The 18,460-nt window shown below is 35.8% G+C and overlaps 2 protein-coding genes across 4 annotated transcripts in view; one reads left to right on the top strand and one right to left on the bottom strand.

The window, feature by feature from the left end:
* The window catches only part of COG5 (component of oligomeric golgi complex 5), a 173,575-nt gene that overhangs the window by 136,055 nt on the left and 19,060 nt on the right, over window positions 1-18,460 (bottom strand). The gene's annotated exons all lie outside the window — the stretch shown is intronic.
* Window positions 2,692-8,678, top strand: GPR22 (G protein-coupled receptor 22). 3 transcript variants are annotated; one of them, XM_066549833.1, is made up of 4 exons: window positions 2,692-3,083; window positions 4,096-4,356; window positions 4,984-5,151; window positions 7,070-8,678. In XM_066549833.1, the coding sequence occupies exon 4, from the start codon at window positions 7,095-7,097 to the stop codon at window positions 8,394-8,396; it is 1,302 nt and encodes a 433-aa protein (XP_066405930.1). In that variant the 5' UTR covers window positions 2,692-3,083; window positions 4,096-4,356; window positions 4,984-5,151; window positions 7,070-7,094; the 3' UTR covers window positions 8,397-8,678. The 3 variants fall into 3 exon arrangements, with proteins under 3 accessions (XP_066405930.1, XP_066405931.1, XP_066405929.1); XM_066549834.1 differs by lacking the exon at window positions 4,096-4,356; XM_066549832.1 differs by having other exon boundaries at window positions 4,096-5,151.

Genomic DNA, 18,460 nt, shown 5'->3' with positions numbered 1-18,460 from the left:
CAGTCAATGTTGGGACATTACTTCTCTGTGTAGAAAGTAAGACAGTAGATAAAAGAAGAGGACCAAAAAATACACTACAACTCGCAAATGTCTGGATTTCCTCCACTCAGCAAACCAGAAAAATATACTCTCACATACAGCTATGACTCCTGAATTGGATTCAGAAGTGCTACAGGGGTGTGTGTTATGGCAATTGCCATTATCTCTACCCCTGTGCACCCAGTGTCCCTTCACATGCACATGCCTCTACACCCTTGTGCTCCACTCTGATTCAAGCTCCTGCCTCTCTGCATTTCTTTTCCCCCCACATCAGACCCAGCAGCCTCAACCCTTCACAGTCTATTCTCTGTTACCATCTGGATCTTCCTTTCCCCTTGTGCTGCCATTCTCAATCCTAAGACTCTTCATCAACAGTCTCCTGGTTTAGGACTCCTGCTGTTCCCTGATACTTCTACCTTCTCATTACCTTTTCACCCCACTTTTCACTACCCTAAAAGCCAAAATACCAGTCAAATTCTTTCTCCCATCTTTACTGATATAGAAACAGGTATAAGAACAGCACATTTTCTGTTTATCCTGGGTGCCTGCACATGGCTCCTTTTGCCCACTCTTCCCTATCTACCCTTTGAGGATGAAGTCATCTGTTCACACCATCTTAACTAGCATCTGCACAGCAATGGCTTATAAGCATGTCTATCCATCCACCTACTCCTGATTGCCTCCATATGGTACTCCTTCTTTTCTTGATTTTGTCTCCAGAAAACTTAAGCTTAATATATGTTCACAACTCAGCTCCTTATCACTCCTCTCAAACACTTTTTGCAGATAAAACTTCTGCCAATATCACCTCCTGTCATATAGGTAGTCTTTTGTGACCCCTTTGCCTGCCTTTGAACCATATATTCATGATATACCCAAAATCCTGTTACAATCTTCCTCTGTGTGTACATCTTTTTCTAACAGAACAGCTCATCCAATACCTCCATCTTTGTTCAGGCACACACTGAAGAATTAGAAAGGGAGATGGAGATTCATCTGTTTAAATTTAGACAGGCTTCCTTACTTATCCTTAGTCATACTGAAAGTGAAGCAAGTAAATCTCTTTAATATATTAGTATTTATGCTTTCATTTCGGGAATCCTCTTTATCACATCACCTTTAAGAGCTATGCTGGTATCATTGGTTTCAAGCTCTTGAGAGGCAGATGATACAGGGACAGCTCAAAGGGCTCAATCAGCTGCTACTCAGCACAGCCAGCTGGTACCCAGTGATCTCTATTCAAAGTTTCTGCAATCTTTATTTACATGGTTTCTGAATGCAGGAGAGTATGGAACAGGAAAAAATAAATAAAGCATGCTGTTACCTAAAGATAAATGATATATTGGATATCTGGCTGAAAGAAAAAGTAAAGAAAAGAAATAAAGACATCTGAGTTACACAACTGCATTATGTATTTGCATTAACAACCTAAAACCAGAGGACTCCATCAAAATTTGACCCAAACTACCATCTTAACACAGTTACTTATGTAAGAAGTTACTTATGTATTTAACATTCAGTACTTTATCACACCTTACAAAAAACCTTAAAAATCTTTTAAATCATGGCGAAAAAAAGTCCCACACTCATGTGAGATTATAAACTACTTATAGGACAATTTATACTCAGATATTCTTAAACTAATTGTTTCAGCAAACCAATTTTGAAAAATATTATTTTGGGGTTTATACTGAAATGATTTCCAAGGTTTATTTAGCACCAGTACAAATTAAAACAGGTATTGTGCTACACTTCTCATTACACAGTTGTGAGCATTGCTTATGCTGATGGAGCAGATTCAGAAGTAAGTGACAAAACAAAAAGTGAAAACAAAGACATCCCTTGCAAAGTGAAGGTCAAGAACATCATGCAAGAAAGACATCCTTACAAAAACCTGTCAAGTCTCTAGCAAAATTCATGTGGAACATGCAAGTTTTTTTAGAAATTTACATTTCACCAAAATTAATAACCTCCACAACTATACATACATTGTAGATAGTGATGGATCCTAAAAATAATTTTTTTCTGATCATGAATCAACCAAATCATCACGTCTGAATAATTATCAGGGTCTGAATAATCTTTTTTAGGATTAAATAAATTTTCTTAATATACATGTGGGTATCAAGTTATCCCGAATATAAATTATTGCTACAAAACCTAGATGACCACTTGCATGTAAACACGTACGGTGAAATTCAGCATGGCTTAAAGAGGCAGTATTATTTCAGAATGTTCTTAAGACAAGAAAAATCAACCAACCAAAACAAATAAACAAACAAAAAAATCAAACAAAAACTCAAACACCTAAAAGGCTCAGAAATGGAAAGTAGGCAAATATAGACTGTAGTAAGCTTTTAAAGTAATAACCGTTTAATCCCTTTTTTTTCCTCAGTGCCATGTGGTTTCCAGTGTACACAAAGTAAAGAGTGAAAAGGTAAAAATAAAACAGGCATACCCTTAATATATTCCAGAATTCATAAATCATTTGTAAATTTAGTCCTTTTATAAAAGAATCCTTATATAAATTGGGGGGAGGGAGGGCATCAATCCCATGTATGAAGCACAATTAAAGCCCAACATCACTGACCAATCAAAATTAGTGAATGCACTGCATCTCTCTGCAGTGAGGAGAAGCGACAAGGTAGGCTGTCATTCTGCAAAAGCTGCCCATCGCAAGCTTTCCTCTCAGAAGCACTGCTCTTCTTTTTTAGAAAGCCTGAATCTCAGTGGTGTCTCTGGAGACAAGAAGCCTTCAGTATGTTAAATTACTTTCATTATGTATTTTCAGATGCTTATTGATTCTACCGTAGGAAGAGTGGGAGACTGCAGCAGCCTGTAAACCAGAACTAAAGCAATTGTATACATGAGCAGTATGCTGAAACAATGGCACAGTACAGGCACAAATTTTCATTAAGGTCATTTTTTGAAGATATGCTTATTACCCTGTTTCCCTTCTACTCTGCTAACAAGTGAACAAAATGAATCCCTCCAACCTGGAACTGCTTCACCTGCATCGAGAATTTCCCAAATCTTTAGTGGAGGTAAGACCTGTTCCTTATTATGATATGCGGAATAAGCAACATTAAATCAAATTAAAAATTGGAGAATAAAAAGGCAAGAGATCAGATTCAACTTATATTAAGCAGTAATAGATTGTTATATTTGAGACCAGGAAATATTTAAATCCTATTTCCCCTTCCTCATTAAAAATATAATGATAGAAAAATGTTATTCTGTATGAAAGTCTTATAGAATATTAAGAACCTGTTTTGTTTGTACAACATGAAGACAGTACAGTTTATGCTTATACAGTATTGGGGAAAACAACTACATAGAGCAACCGGGAATATGCTTTTCCTCCCTCAGCAGTATTTCCAAATATTGGCAGTTAAATACGTTTCAGATTTATTCAGTTACTCTTCGAAGGATCAGACAGTCTGTAATTAGTGCATACTTATTGCTTTATGAAGGTTGGTTCATATGACTAATCTCTGATTGCTCAAGAAATCCCCCTTTTTTGTTGTTTTTTTTTAAAACTTATTTCTTTCATTATCCTATACATACAAGCCATTTATTAAAAGCATGGATTTGCTAAACATCTATTTCAAGAAAGGAAAGTATAACAGTGTGCAAATTAAACAAAAGAGTATTTTTTAAAAGGCTCATTAACTCTGTTCAGTTTCTCATTAAAAGACGAGAGTTGTATGTATAAACTACCTGCTCACCAGAGCTATAAAACTACATTTTCTAGCTTTAGTCACAGACACTGCATCCAACAGTTAGTGCTTCTAGCCAGGATTTTTTGTAACCTGTACTATCTGGAGAACAGGAAACTTATCCAAAAAACCTAAATTAATGTAAGCTGGCAGAAGAATATGATTTTACTAGCAAATAGAGAGCAGGCAAACTGATTTTCTATGTAATCTATAAGGTCCATTTTTAGAGATCCTTTATTCATTAAATAAGTGATATTAGAAAATACATTCTTGCATTACTTTATTTTTTTTACATTATAGCCCTACTTTTAACCTTTTTTTTCCTCCCCTTCACAAGGGCATGCAGCAACTAATTCAGTTTTACTACTGACAATATGAAGAATGCAGTTGACCGGGTATCTTTGTAGCTGTATGACCTACGAGCAGCAGGATGCATCCCTAAAATGTATTCTTAAGACATAAAGGAATTAAAAACAAAACATGGAACACACTTGCATTACCACTTACGTGCATGACACTTCAACAATATACATGGAAGACTAACACATCTGCTCAGATTTTCATTAAAAGAAGAGTGCAATGATTGATTCTTAAAATGGTGAGCATTTCTTAAAGAGGGATTTATAATTTAAAACCAGAATTGTGGAAACTACTGATGCATGAAGAGACAATGAAACATGAAATCCCAAAAGGAGAATATGCATACTTCATCAGCAAGCTGAATAAAGGTTTAACCAAGCTTTTTCAATACTACTCATTAAATAACTTACTTGTCATAATGACTAATGGATATTTTTCTCTCAATTTTATGATGTTATGTATTCTCCTTAAATCAAAATAAACCAAATTAGGTAACCCATGGTTACTCTCAAAGCACATGAACTGGATTTTATGATGTATAGCAACTTCTTTCACTAAGCCATCACTCAAAAGTAATGAGCAGGAATATCACAGAAAGAAATACGCAACCATAAACTAAGGATGTCTACACACACTCTGAAAACTGAGATCAGAAAATACTATTCTCTAAACCTGGAAAATAAAAACAGGCTTCTACAAAATGCATCAGGGGAAGGAAATTAACATCACTTAAAAGAAGGTTTATTTGTTATTGCTGGCTTGAAACTCAGAACAGACACACAGAATATGCCCTGGTCTGTAGAAGTATCTGAGGCAATTAAGAAGTCCCCATGTTTAATCAGAACTTTTTGCTGCTGAACTGCAGGAACAAAAAAAAGGAAAACAAGAAAACCTGCAAGAAATGAAATAAGAGCTCAGCTACCACTTGATTTCCAGGGTACAGTGCGTGTCAGAAATCTCTCAGTGACAGCATGTGTCAGTGTCTGCCCAGCTGCTGCCACGCTGTGCCAGGCCCCTGAGGCACAGAGAACAGGTAGGTGCCCCGCACTGCCCGCGCGGCGCTGGGGGAACGAGCTCCTGGCCACACAGCTCTGCTTCCCTAAACCCGGGCAATGCACCCAGGAGGTGATGCTTAATCTATTCATGGCGACCTAACACAGCTGAGGTTTTCTGTTTTCACAAAAACTCGGTTGCTGTAATGTTAGGGTGAGACTTTCATATGTTTTAGCAGATCTGCTTTTGATTTCTTCCTGGCTTTTGCTAATACAAAAGAACTTCATTTATTCAACAATGTATTTGGAATGGTTTCTTGAAACCCATTCACAGCCAGGACAGCATACAAGAGGAGATCATATCCCTGAGGGTTAATGTAAGACAGATAGAGGTTGCCTAAATTAGAAATGAAACAAAGCTTTTGAAATATTTCTTGTTTCATTTCACACCTGAGAGTAATACGTTCTAATTTACATCTTTTTTTATTTAAGAGGTACATGTGAAATAGCTGTTGAAGAATACCAAGAATTTTCATCATACAATTTGCAATTAATAGTATTGTTCAACTGAAGCTTTTCAGAACTGCAGCTGAAATCCATTTGCATACTGTATCCCAAGTGTGCTTAATTCATACTTTCATTTTAAAAGAGCTCAGTTTTCTTCACCTTAGTGCTATCCATTTTAATGTATTCAGAATAGAACAAAGGTCGACATTCAAATTTATTTTCATGCCAAATATGTCCCCTCTTAAATTTAAAGCTACCTAGAAAAAAAAAACCCTCCAGTATCATAACAAGAAATTTGTAATTGATTGACTAAATTTTATTTAGTCAATCAATTACAAACTCAAGAGCTGGCTGACGATATAAATCATACAAATATCAGGTATTACATGCAGATGCTATATTTAGAACTTACCCTCATGTGTAAAACTAAGCAGATGAAACACAAAATAAAAAATCTGCTAGATAAAATAAATACCTTTCTGATCCTTACTTATTCCTAAGAGAAACATGCTATCTATGTAAATCTGCTTGGTTTAATTGCAGTTTGTATTAAATAAAAAAAAAAAAAAAAAAAAAAAAACAAACCAAAATCAAAAACCTGAAAGAGACAATTTTCTTTTTAAATATTATTTGCTGAAATTATTCCCTTAAATATATTCTGGAATAAAATCAAATACTCTTCCATTTCATGTAGGCATAGATTTCTTGAAGCAATTGAAAATTCAAATCAGAAAAAGGAAATGTAGTATTGTGTAATAACTCAATTTCCCAAACCCATGTAAGTTTTGCATTTGAAATTATATATACTTATATAAACCTCTTGTAGTGGCAAGCATCATACAGATACATGCTCAGAAGATTAAAATTAACAGAAGGTTTAAACTCTGTAAAAATCTGGTGAATTACAGAACATCACATTTCAGTCCACAGCACTACCGTAAACCTTACAAGAAAGAGGTAGATAAATTGACATAAATAATTTAAACATCCTTTTTATGATACATCAGCAACAGTGCTCCATGTTCCTATCACTTTTTTTTCCACAAGAGCTTTTTAAAATGATCTTGATCACTAATTTGTTAATACTTAACAACCTTCTTCCAAAATGACCCTCAAAGCAATACAAAGGCTATGCACAAAGTATGGTTTATTCAACAAATGAGCCCTTTGTGAAAAACCACACCACTATAAACAAAGGCTTGCCTCCCTAAGTGGAAGCTTTTCAGTATTTTTTCTTTTTTCAAACAAATCCTGCTTTCTTTCAAAAAGCAAAGACTTTATTCTAGATCTTCAGGCTTTTGAGTCCATGCCAATTAAACCTCTAAATATACTGTAAATTAAGAGTTTGGTTAGAATATTGCTTTTTCCCCCCCTCCTCCTTCCCCAGCATTTATCTCCAATAAGCGTTTAAAAAAGAAATCAAATAGTTCCATATTTTATTTCACCTTTCAGGAGAAAAACCAGCTGCAACAAAAGAATGTGTTTGTCCCCCATCCTGGAAGTCAACATGCAGTCCGAATCTAACATTACAGTTCGAGATGCCATTGATGACATCGATACCAACATGTACCAACCACTGTCATATCCATTAAGCTTTCAAGTTTCTCTCACTGGATTTTTGATGTTAGAAATTGTTTTGGGACTTGGCAGCAACCTCACCGTTCTGGTACTTTACTGTATGAAATCCAACTTAATCAATTCTGTCAGTAACATAATTACAATGAACCTTCATGTACTTGATGTAATAATTTGTGTGGGATGTATTCCTCTAACTATAGTTATCCTTCTGCTTTCACTGGAGAGTAACACTGCTCTCATCTGCTGCTTCCATGAGGCTTGTGTCTCTTTTGCAAGCGTTTCAACTGCAATCAACGTCTTCGCTATCACGCTGGACCGATACGACATCTCTGTAAAACCTGCTAATCGAATCCTGACCATGGGAAGGGCTGTGATATTAATGACATCAATATGGATCATTTCACTGTTTTCCTTCCTGATTCCTTTCATTGAAGTCAACTTCTTCAGTCTTCAAAGTGCAAGCACTTGGGAAAATAAGACACTACTGTGCGTGAGTACAAACGAGTATCACACTGAACTAGGAATGTACTACCACATTCTCGTTCAGATCCCAATATTTTTCTTCACTGTTGTAGTAATGCTAATTACATACACCAAAATACTCCAGGCCCTAAATATTCGGATTGGTACAAGATTTACAACGGGACAAAAGAAGAAAAATAGAAAGAAAAAAACTATTTCTTTGACCACGCAGCATGAGACTACGGATGTGTCCCACAGCAGTGCAGGAAAAAACGTCGTCTTTGGTGTAAGGACTTCCGTGTCCGTCATAATTGCTTTGCGCCGAGCTGTGAAACGGCACCGGGAGCGGCGAGAACGGCAAAAGAGAGTCTTCAGAATGTCCCTTCTGATCATCTCAACCTTCCTTCTCTGCTGGACACCCATCTCTGTTTTAAACACCACTATCTTATGTTTGGGCCCAAGTGACCTTTTGGTAAAGTTGAGATTATGTTTTCTAGTAATGGCATATGGAACAACTATATTTCACCCTCTACTTTACGCATTCACGAGGCAAAAGTTTCAGAAAGTTCTGAAAAGTAAGATGAAAAAGCGAGTTGTTTCAATAGTGGAAGCAGATCCCATGCCAAATAACGCTGTAATACACAACTCATGGATAGAGCCTAAAAGGAACAAAAAGATTACCTTTGAAGACAGCGAAGTAAGACAGAAATGTTTAGTACCTCAGGTTGTCACTGACTAGATTTCAGTAGTCACCAAATCACATCAAACGGAATATTTGAACAAATTGTAAAAAAAGATACTGCCAAATAAGAAAAACTTTTTTAACTATTGGCGAGACTGTATATTTTCAATATATATGTTAAATAGAGTAGGTCTTGTATATTCAATTTCTTCATTATGTAAGATATATGTTGCATGGCTGTTTGTTAGCGTAACACCATGTGTATATTTGTCAAAAATATTCAAGTCCTCTTTTTTTAGAAAATAAATAGCCTTAAAGAAGTGCAAACTTTTAAAAATATTTGTATGGCTCAGTTTCTCTGTAAATATAAAATAATTTTTAAGCAAAAATTGCACTTGGGAATAATTTTCTATAGCACAAATTCACCATTTTGTACAATATGTTTTTTTAATTTAATTCATAAACAATATTGATCAGAGTATTCTGAATATTATGCAGCTACAACCTGGATGCATTTTGACCTCATATTTAGATATTCCACTTATTTCAATCTTCTCCAGCATGTAACTACCATGCACAGAAAAAGCCATTTACATTATGTCCTTCAGTGAATGGTTCCAAAACTTTTGATATGGGGGAAAAAAATTCATGCTGGTCCAAAAATTAACAGTACTCTTAAGAAAAGTAAAAAGTTTTGCATATGCAATCTCAGATCTAAAATTTCTACATGGAAAATACACAACTTTGAATAATTACAAAGGACAGGGTAATTAATAATTACAAAGTAAAAGGCTAAATGAAGGCAAAAAGCATGGATGAGAAAATTATTTGCCTGATGCTAAAGGACAACCAACCGAGTCAATCCTGTGCAAAGGTTTAGATTTTTCACACCGACCTCTAGTGTGACACAAGGACCTTTCACACAGGAATTTTTCATTCATACCATCTATCTACACAGATATGATTGTCAAATGCCACAGCTAAAGTAAAAGACAACTTTCCTGCCCTTGATAACTTTGTTATTCTCCACTGTGTTCAGCTCTAGCCACGCAATTGCCTTGTCACAAACCAATCACCAATACTGCCAGCTACCGTATTCCTGCATTTCCTGGGCAGCCATGGCATACACCCATGCCTTTGTTCTACATTGTCTTCTTCAATTTCATCTTAAACCTGCATTGAAGTGTCAAGAAGCCTTATGAAGTTATCATCATCCATAGCACTGAAAGCAAGAATGAAGATATTTATCCAAACATAAGTTTGTCAAGTTGTTTGCATCGTGCCATGCTTAAAAATTTCTTCATTTCAATGAAACCCTGGCGGGGAGGGGGAAACAAAACAAAAAGCTGCAAAATCAATGAGCATGATTTCACTCCTCTTGTTACATAAACTGATCAAAGTGTCATCAGCTACCAGTATATTTAAAATGCTAATTCTCAATAACTACTATCTTATATAAAAAAGCAGATCACACTCTTGAATACAAGAGCTAGTTTGACTAAAACATTACATAAAAAATTAGGATTTCTAAAGCACTTTTCTGAAGTTGTGTATAAAAAAAGGTGCAGTTTTAAGGGAACAAAAAGCTCTTCTCCACCACATAGCTAAATTATTAATCATATGTGTATTGCCAAAACTGGTTTTGGGCTTAAAAAAAAATACCTGCAATGTACTTAGTCTACTTGAGCTCATGCCTTAGCTTGCCAGAACTGAAGACTCAAAATATAATACTGCAGCTCCATATTCCACAAACAGTAGCCACTTATAATCATGTAAATTCTACCTAGAAATGTTATTATCTGATTGATTTGAAATGATGTGAAATTACTGTGTAACATATATTCAAACTTACTTTCATATTTTCACTGAAGTTTTTTTGTGGAAATTGGCCCAAAAATACCTGCATTCAACTGCATTTAAAGCACTTTTTTATCCAAGTTATCTCTGATTTCCTAAAAGAACAGAAATCCTACATCTTATTTGAGAGGCTGCAGAGAGGAAGTAAATGCAATAATCTCTTTTTTTTTTTTAAATCTCATATCCTCCACATTTACCACTTTAAAAATTCTTTTGGGAATAATTTCTGAAAATAAATGCACCCAAAATATTTAAGCAGAAACTATTATTTTTTCTTTTTTGTACCCCTTCTTCATTTCCTTTTCCAGCTACCCTCTGTATTTTGAACACTAGAAATAGGAGAAGCTGGGATGTGTAGGGTTAATATCATAACATGATTTCAGTGATTACAAATCTTCCCATAAAGCATTCTTAAACGAAAGATACTACTCATTCATTTAAAAAGATGGAAAGGAGAAATGATAATGAACAGATTAATAAGTCTACATCATGTCCTAATCTGAAAAAAGCATTTAGAAAAGCTTTCAGACTTGAAAGGTTTCTTGACAACATAACCTTACTTCTTAAAATTAAATAAAACCTCAAGAATTACACATTTAGTGTTAAAAGCTCATTCATTAGAAAATCAGATGCAATGAAGCAGCACTTCATAGCAGAGAAAGAGCAGCCTAGGAACTGCCCAAAGAGATTAAGCCCAGTTTTAAAGGCTGTGTCGATCACACTCATTGATTGCCTTTACGAATATAAGCAGCTTCATTTTTACTATTCTTCATCTTCAACAAAATTTTAAAAAGGGGACTTATACTACATTGGAGTACACTTTGAGGGCTGCAGAAAAAAATTCTACATACAGAAGGAAGGAACACAAGTAAGAATATGTGCCATCCTACATACACCCAGAAGCCATCATAAAACAGAACCATACATTATCTGTACCACATGACAAATTTAACACAAGACAAAATAAAAAGTAAATTGTGAAGACACACTGTATATCCTACAGACACGAGGATTTCAGGAGTGATATGATGGTGTGGGTGCTTGACAGATAGACTAAAACAGAATGCAAAGAGGCAGCATTGCTGAAGAAAAAAGGGCAAATTTATGCCTTAGTATTGTACAATAAGAAGCCCACTACATTCTTTAAAATGATCTCACCACAGTGAATCATTAGTTCAATTACATTTCACACCACTCAGCCTAAGGCAAGCAGAATTGCACAGGACTCCAAAAATATTAATTCCAGCAAACACATCTCAGAAACACAAGCAAGCACTGCCAATTTCCACACGTTCTCTGTCTCTAAAGTATTAGCTGGTATCTGACTATGTTGTTTTTTAACTGCAAATGCATTTCCATTCAATTTTACATTGTAAAATGAGGTTATCCCCCACTAAAAATACCAAAATAAGCAGAGTGCAGTGCCAGTATCTATTAGAATATTCAAGGAGCATACCTTCACACACTAGTACATCACAAACCTGTGAAACTGAAATGTAAATACATCACAAACATCTAGTTTCTAGTACACAACAATTTTTATGGATTACAAGGCATGTAATCCACACATGGTCGGAAGTTCTGTTTACTTTATTAGTGCCAAGGGAATAGCAGTCACTTCTGTACTTTCTAAATATATTAGATTAAAAATGTATGCAGTTGGATACACATCAGATCAATTCACCTCCCTTCATTGTTACATAAATACACACATGTATGTCATACATAATTATTATTTATTTGTACACACAAAAGGGTTTAACATCAGGATCTATTTTTTATTTATATGAAGGAGGTTTGGTAAGAGTATCACTGAACTGGACTGACAGGCACTATGTCCCACCACACATAAACTTAAACATCCTATCTCCCCCACCTGTGTTGGATTTTTTTCATTTTAAGTTAAATAATTCTTTGAAAGACTACAGAATTTACCCAGACAGAAGAACAAAATTTCTGTTGTGTTAACCATTAAATATACCATATTGCAGTATTTCTTTTTAAAGTGATGTATGTGCTAATTATCAAATTTCTTTGACAGTTGAATATTCTAGACTTATGTTTGTTTCCTATGAAAAAGGTTTTAGTTGCCAATTGCCATCAAACTCTTTTGAAAGGAGAGAATACAGCATTCTTCAGCGAAGTTTCAATGCAGTATTAAAAAATCTAGAATATGCTAAATTACTCTTCTGTTACCCATTATTCAGACAAAATACCTCCAACATACAGCTAAGAACAATCACCTTCTGTCTTAAAATTTTCCAGCCTTATAAGAGCTGAATTCCACTCCTACTTCACACATTCTGCCATTATATCACTGAATGTATTTGTCTTACACCAAGAGGAAAGAAGAATCTGACTCTGTAATTACCATCTCCTTTTTCTACTTCATAGAGCACTTGTGCAATTCAAGAAGCAAAATTAAATCCAGGGTTTGGGTTTTGTTTTGGTGGGGGAAGGTAAAAAAAAAAAAAAAAAAAAAAAGGAAAAAACCACATACTAACAGGAAAATCAGAATCCCTCAGAGACAATAAGTGTTAAAGAAGAAGGATGTGAAGAAGAAGAGCAGTACAGGTCCAGCAGAAAAGGGCAGAAGGGAGCACTTTAAGGCAGCTAGGGCCATCAGGACCACAGAAAGGCAGAGGGCAACACACACTTGCTGTGGGAAAAATGCTAACCTTAATTTTTAGGTTGTAGCAGCCAAAAAAAAAGAACTTGTCTTTGAATCATTGAGTATGATATGTGGTTGTGCCAAAATTGCTGGGAGGAGAGGGGGGAGCAAGATGAATAGCAACTCCAGAAAAGGCTTTTGATTTAACAAAATATACACAGAATAACTGCCAAACCAAAAGCATGCACAATTCTATTACCTCTTTTCCTACAGATAAAATACAAAATACATACAGAGTACAAGCATTACAAGAAAAGACCTGAAAGGTTAAGCATGTGCTCCCAGTGATACATTTTAAAATATGCAATTGAATTTTCCTTTAGTCAGTCAGATAACTTCAGTTCATCTGGGTGCTTAGAGTGTGTTTCACTACCACAGTATGTTTTTAACTACTGCTTCTTTATCACAGTTTAATTATTTTTGTAGAGTAATAAATTGAAGGAGATATATCATTAGGCATCTTTAAATTCTTTGCTAAAATTATACTTCAGTGATTATTATAGATTGAAACAATGGGAGAAATATCTTCTTGTGTATTTACTTTATGGATTTCTGTATCACCTTCTTTTCCTATTTTACAAAGAAATTCTCACACAATGAAAAGAAATCGACTTGAAATGAAAAAACAGGAGATTTACAGTGAAAGTTGTGTGATAGGTACACAACCTGAAATTATTAAACCAATTCTTTTTATAGTTTGAATGAATTGTATCCTTAGCATATAAGCATTTCTATACCCACATTCTGATTCCTGACACTGCAGCCAGGCAAGCAGGCAGGCAGGCTGAGAGCACAAAGCTGTTGGCACACAGCACACTCGTGTCTCCTTTCCAAGATGGGTTTGTGGAAATATACTTTTGGTTTCTGTTACCCTGACACGATCTCTAACTTCCTACCATATATTGTAACAGTTTAACCTGATAACATAGCTAATAAACAAATCAATGTCACTGCTGAAACAACATTGCTGTAAAATCTGTCACTCTGGCTATGTCAGACTGCTATTAACATAGCTGTATTAGCACAGTTTTACTTTTAACTGTACCAGGAACTCTCACAATCTGTTGTGAGATTTTACTTCAAATTAAATTCAATTTCAACTCAATTAGTAGGGGGGAAAAAGCACAGTAACTTATTGCTACTCTCCACCACAGTTTGCTTTCAAATTTTATTTCAAGATATTTTTCATAGATTCCAGTCAGAAATAGAGATAAAAAGGGATAAGGAGGAGAAAAGGACATCTTCCCACATTAGTAAGTTATTACAAATATAAATTATCAATTAAATTATTACAAATCAGTGATAATTTGTATACTAGGCTGCATTTACAACAGGCTGAAAACACACTTAAGGCAAAAAAAAAAGATAAAGGAACACTATTTGCCATGTATGCATCATCACAAAACAAAAGATGAGTGTGAGCACTGCTGTTTTAAAACACCTTAATAAAATTGAGGAAGATTATTACTCCTGCTAAGAGCTCTAACAGCTAGTAAATGAGAGCTATCAATGAACAAGGACAAACAAAACAAAAGACGTGAAAATCGGTTGAGGAGAAGCTCGACATGACCCAGATATGACCCAGAAATGTGCCTGAAGCCCAGAAAGTCAAAGGAAGCTCATCAGCATCAAAGGAATCTGGCCAGCAGGAAGAGGCAGGTGATGCTCCCTCTACTCCTCTCTCATGAGACCCCACCTGGATTGCTGTGTCCAGCTCTGGGGCCACAACCCAAACATGTTGACCTGAGAAAGTTCAGAATTGCCATGGAGACATCACAGGGGTAGAGCAACTCTCCAATGAAGACAGCTGAGAGTTGGGGTTGTTCAGCCTGGAGAAGTGAAGGCTCTGAGACCTCAGAGCACCTTCCAGTATCAGTGGGACCTACAAGAAGCTCTTTAACAAGAGCACGTCGTGAAAGGACAAAGGGAAATGGCTTCAAACTGAAGCAGGACAAGTCTAGGTTAGATATTGGGAATTAACTCTTTACTGTGAGGGTGGTGAGGCACAGGAACAGGCTGCATAGAGAAGCTCTGGAACCTCCATCCCTGGAAGTATTCAAGGCCAGGTTGGATGGGGCTTTGAGCAACCTGGTCTAGTGGAAGGTGTCTTAGCTCACAGCAGTGGGGTGGAAGCAGATGGTCTTCCAAACTAAACCCTTCTGTGATTCGATGAAGAGAATCTGTGGGTAAAGATTACATTATGGACATATAACCTTTACAGTCAAAATTATTAAAATGGAGGTATATAGCTCATCTGCACTTGCATCAAACAGCAATGAAGTACAGAAAAGTGCACATGAAGACAAGTTAAAGAGATCTTTAAAAAGTTAATATATTCAGAAGCTTCTAATAAATCTTGCCTCAGTTTTACAGCATACAGTGAAGATTCCAGAGCAGTTCAAATAAACTAGAATAAAAGTGAGAAACTTTTGATTCAGTCACTGATTTTTTCTTGTGCCCTGAATTTTTTTCGAGTCAAAACTTTCTGCAACTCTAGTTTGCCAATCAGGTCTGCTAAAACTGGGCAAGGGGGGAATCTTTGAAGTTGTAGACAACCTGGCAGAGAAACAGTACGTTCTCAAAATAATAGGAAGTTCCTTCTTTTAATGAGGTTAGGTTTCCACATTTTTCCCTGAGATTACATGAAAAAAGGTATGAGACCCTGCTGGTTTTCAGCTGAGGAAGGTCTAACTTTAAGACAACTAAGTCAGTAATTAGACTTAATGCCTGTGAATAACTGAAGGTTGGGCCTGAAAGGTAAACACATAAGACAACTGGACTATTTTATGTTTCAAACAATAACTGAGCAGAGATGATAAAATGCTTAAGCAATATTTGAAAATTACATGTATGAGTTGGGTGACAAAGAGAAAAAACTACTCCTGTGAAAACAGCCTATTTTTAAAGCTGTTTCCTGTGAAGAATGAAATCTTACTCTACACTTCTCATTACTTTGTGTTACATACAAGACAATAGTAACAATAGTTACAGGGATAACTAGTAACAATAGGGATACTGGCTCCCATCCAGGGCCTGAACAAAGATTAGCCTTCAGTCTACTTATCACAGCTATTTGGTTAGACTTTTTAACCAGAACTGGCTATACTTTAATGAGAAATGAACGGGATAAAATTGGGTATTATGTTTAAGATTTGAACAACCAGTATTTACTTGAAGAATTACAACAAAATTGTGTATATAATCCAATTTTTCAATTATTTTATACTTCTGAATTTCCAGGCCTCATTTTCTAGTCCTTAGCTCTTGCCATTTCCTTTCCTGCAAATCCAAGAGCCCTTCTGTGGGTCCTTTATTTTCTCCCTATGAATGCACCTCTACAGTCTTAATCTTCATGAAAAAGGGCCCTTCATGAAAAAGGGCCCACCCACTGTGACATGTATAATTGCATTTATTCACAGGTAACCACAAAACTGTTTTTATCTGTAGAGCACAATTCCCTACACCATTTGCACAAGTACAGATTTGTCTGACACAGCTGCATGAATGCAAGAACAGAAACAACATTGGTAAAGCAATCCCAGCAAGGACATGGTCCAATTCCAAAGCTTTACAGTTTAGTTACCCCTATTTCTCTGTTCCAGCTCCCCTAGTAACAAAATCATCTACTAAGAATGTAGAGCAGCTTTGAGGTGAGGAGAATATGGCTTATTTAAATACTTGCTTTGGGGAAAAATAACTTAAAAAGGGAGGTTTAAGTCATCTAAATTTATGCACATAAATCTATAACACATCTACACAATTTTTTTAATCAATTCAGTAAGCAAAACACAAAAATTTGTTTGACAACACATCTTTTCCATAAAAAGGTACTTGACTATCATTAATTCAGCTTTACAGCCCTGAATTCTTCTTTCAAATGAATTCAACTTCGCTACTATTTTTTTAGAGTAGCTTTGTATCTACTTGACATTAATATCAATAGAAATACCATCTCCTTCTAAATGCTGGAACAACACAAGTTGGACTTTCTCCTTCCCTAGTCAGTAAAGAATGACAAACTAATGTCTCTGGGAACTTAGCACTTTTGTGTAACATCCTTGTTAGTTGTTGGTATCCTTACTCTATGGAAGAACAAATTCACTGCCTTCAAACAGAAAACAAGAGCATGTACTGAAAAGTCCTCATATTCTCCATCTTTATGAACAATCTGAAAACCAGTATATTAATACGTTTATTCCATGATAGGTGTCTTTCTGGTTCCAGTCAGTCATGGACTATTTTTTGCAATATTTTAGATTTTTCATACCTATAATCTATATTTGCAATGCATTCAGTGGTATTTATACATTGTTTTCCAACGGTAGTTGTTGTCTTTGCTTTGTCGCTACATTAGAACAGGCCTTCAGCCAGGAGTACCCTCTTTCTTGACTGCCAAAAAGCCAGTATTTCACAACCTAATATTGTCTTCTCAGCAAGCTTTCAGCTTTCAAGTTTGGCTAAATACATGTGCCCCACCTACTGAAGATCCTCTTCAATGGAAAATCAACTCTAAACACTGAACACTGGGTCTATTCTCAGTTTGCCCTATGCGTCACAACTTGCCCAACTTGCCACTCTGGCAACAAATGTCTTCCAATTCCAATAAGTTTGTTTATTATAAGAGAACACAAAATAACATTTCCTGTGTTAGAAATGTGTGACTGTAAAGCAGTGGCTGCAGAGGACAAGTAGTCTAGGCTCCCAGCACTGTGCTTCCACACACTTTGGAAACATGCAACGATTTGGTTTTTCTGGTTCAATTCAGTGGGCTGTGAAAGTAACATCTTTCGGGTTTTGTTAGCTGACTTTCAGATCTATATGCATTTACAGTTACTTCTACTGAAACTTGTCTTTCTATGATCCCCAATGGAATTTTCTGAAAATTATTTTCTACCATCATTATTTGATTTTCTAGTAATCATTCTAATCCAATGCTCACTTTTTCCTTGGTCACCACAAGTCACCTGTCCATTTTATCCATTTCTATTCTCTCTCACTCTACTGCTGAATTTGTTTGTTCAAAAACAAAAAAAAACCATTCTGTTTTGTCAGGCATACAATATTGAAGTATTATTTCTGAATGAATCATGCTCTTCTTCTGTTCAACCGCTGGGTCACACACTAATAAATGCTTCAGTCACAGCAGAAAGAAAAAGATCATTACTAGAAACTGCTTTTCAGTGTTATTTCCTTGACCACTAAACAAGTGATTTCACCATCAGCCACAGAAAAACAAAACTCAGCTACCCTCAGCCAGCAACCCTAGAAAAAATATGTGTGACATTTCTCTACACCTTTCCATGGACAAATGATCATCTATTGAACTCAAACCACCAATGTGATCATCTTAGAGACCACTACTCTCATTCTGGGAGAACTAACCTGCAGTTTAGTTCTGAATCTCCAGAGAAAGTTATAAATGCCATGTCCTACCAGAGGTTCACACAGTGCCTATGCATACTTAGCCAGAAATATAAAACTGCAAATCCTTGCAGAACTTCCACACAGAGCAGAACAGACAACTGGATCCATACTGTTTCAGATGTATCATTCCAGCTGCAAAAGGAACTAGAGAAGTAAATTTTTCCATTCT

Source organism: Molothrus aeneus, chromosome 5, assembly GCF_037042795.1.
Source record: "Molothrus aeneus isolate 106 chromosome 5, BPBGC_Maene_1.0, whole genome shotgun sequence".
Classification (NCBI taxonomy): Eukaryota; Metazoa; Chordata; class Aves; order Passeriformes; family Icteridae; genus Molothrus; species Molothrus aeneus.
Note: the sequence above shows the minus strand (reverse complement) of the source record. Positions and strands in the feature narration are given on the sequence as shown.

Bases quoted from the DNA above. Each gene is read 5' to 3' on its own strand.
- GPR22 (XM_066549834.1), top strand. From the start codon at position 7,095: ATGTGTTTGTCCCCCATCCTGGAAGTCAACATGCAGTCCGAATCTAAC.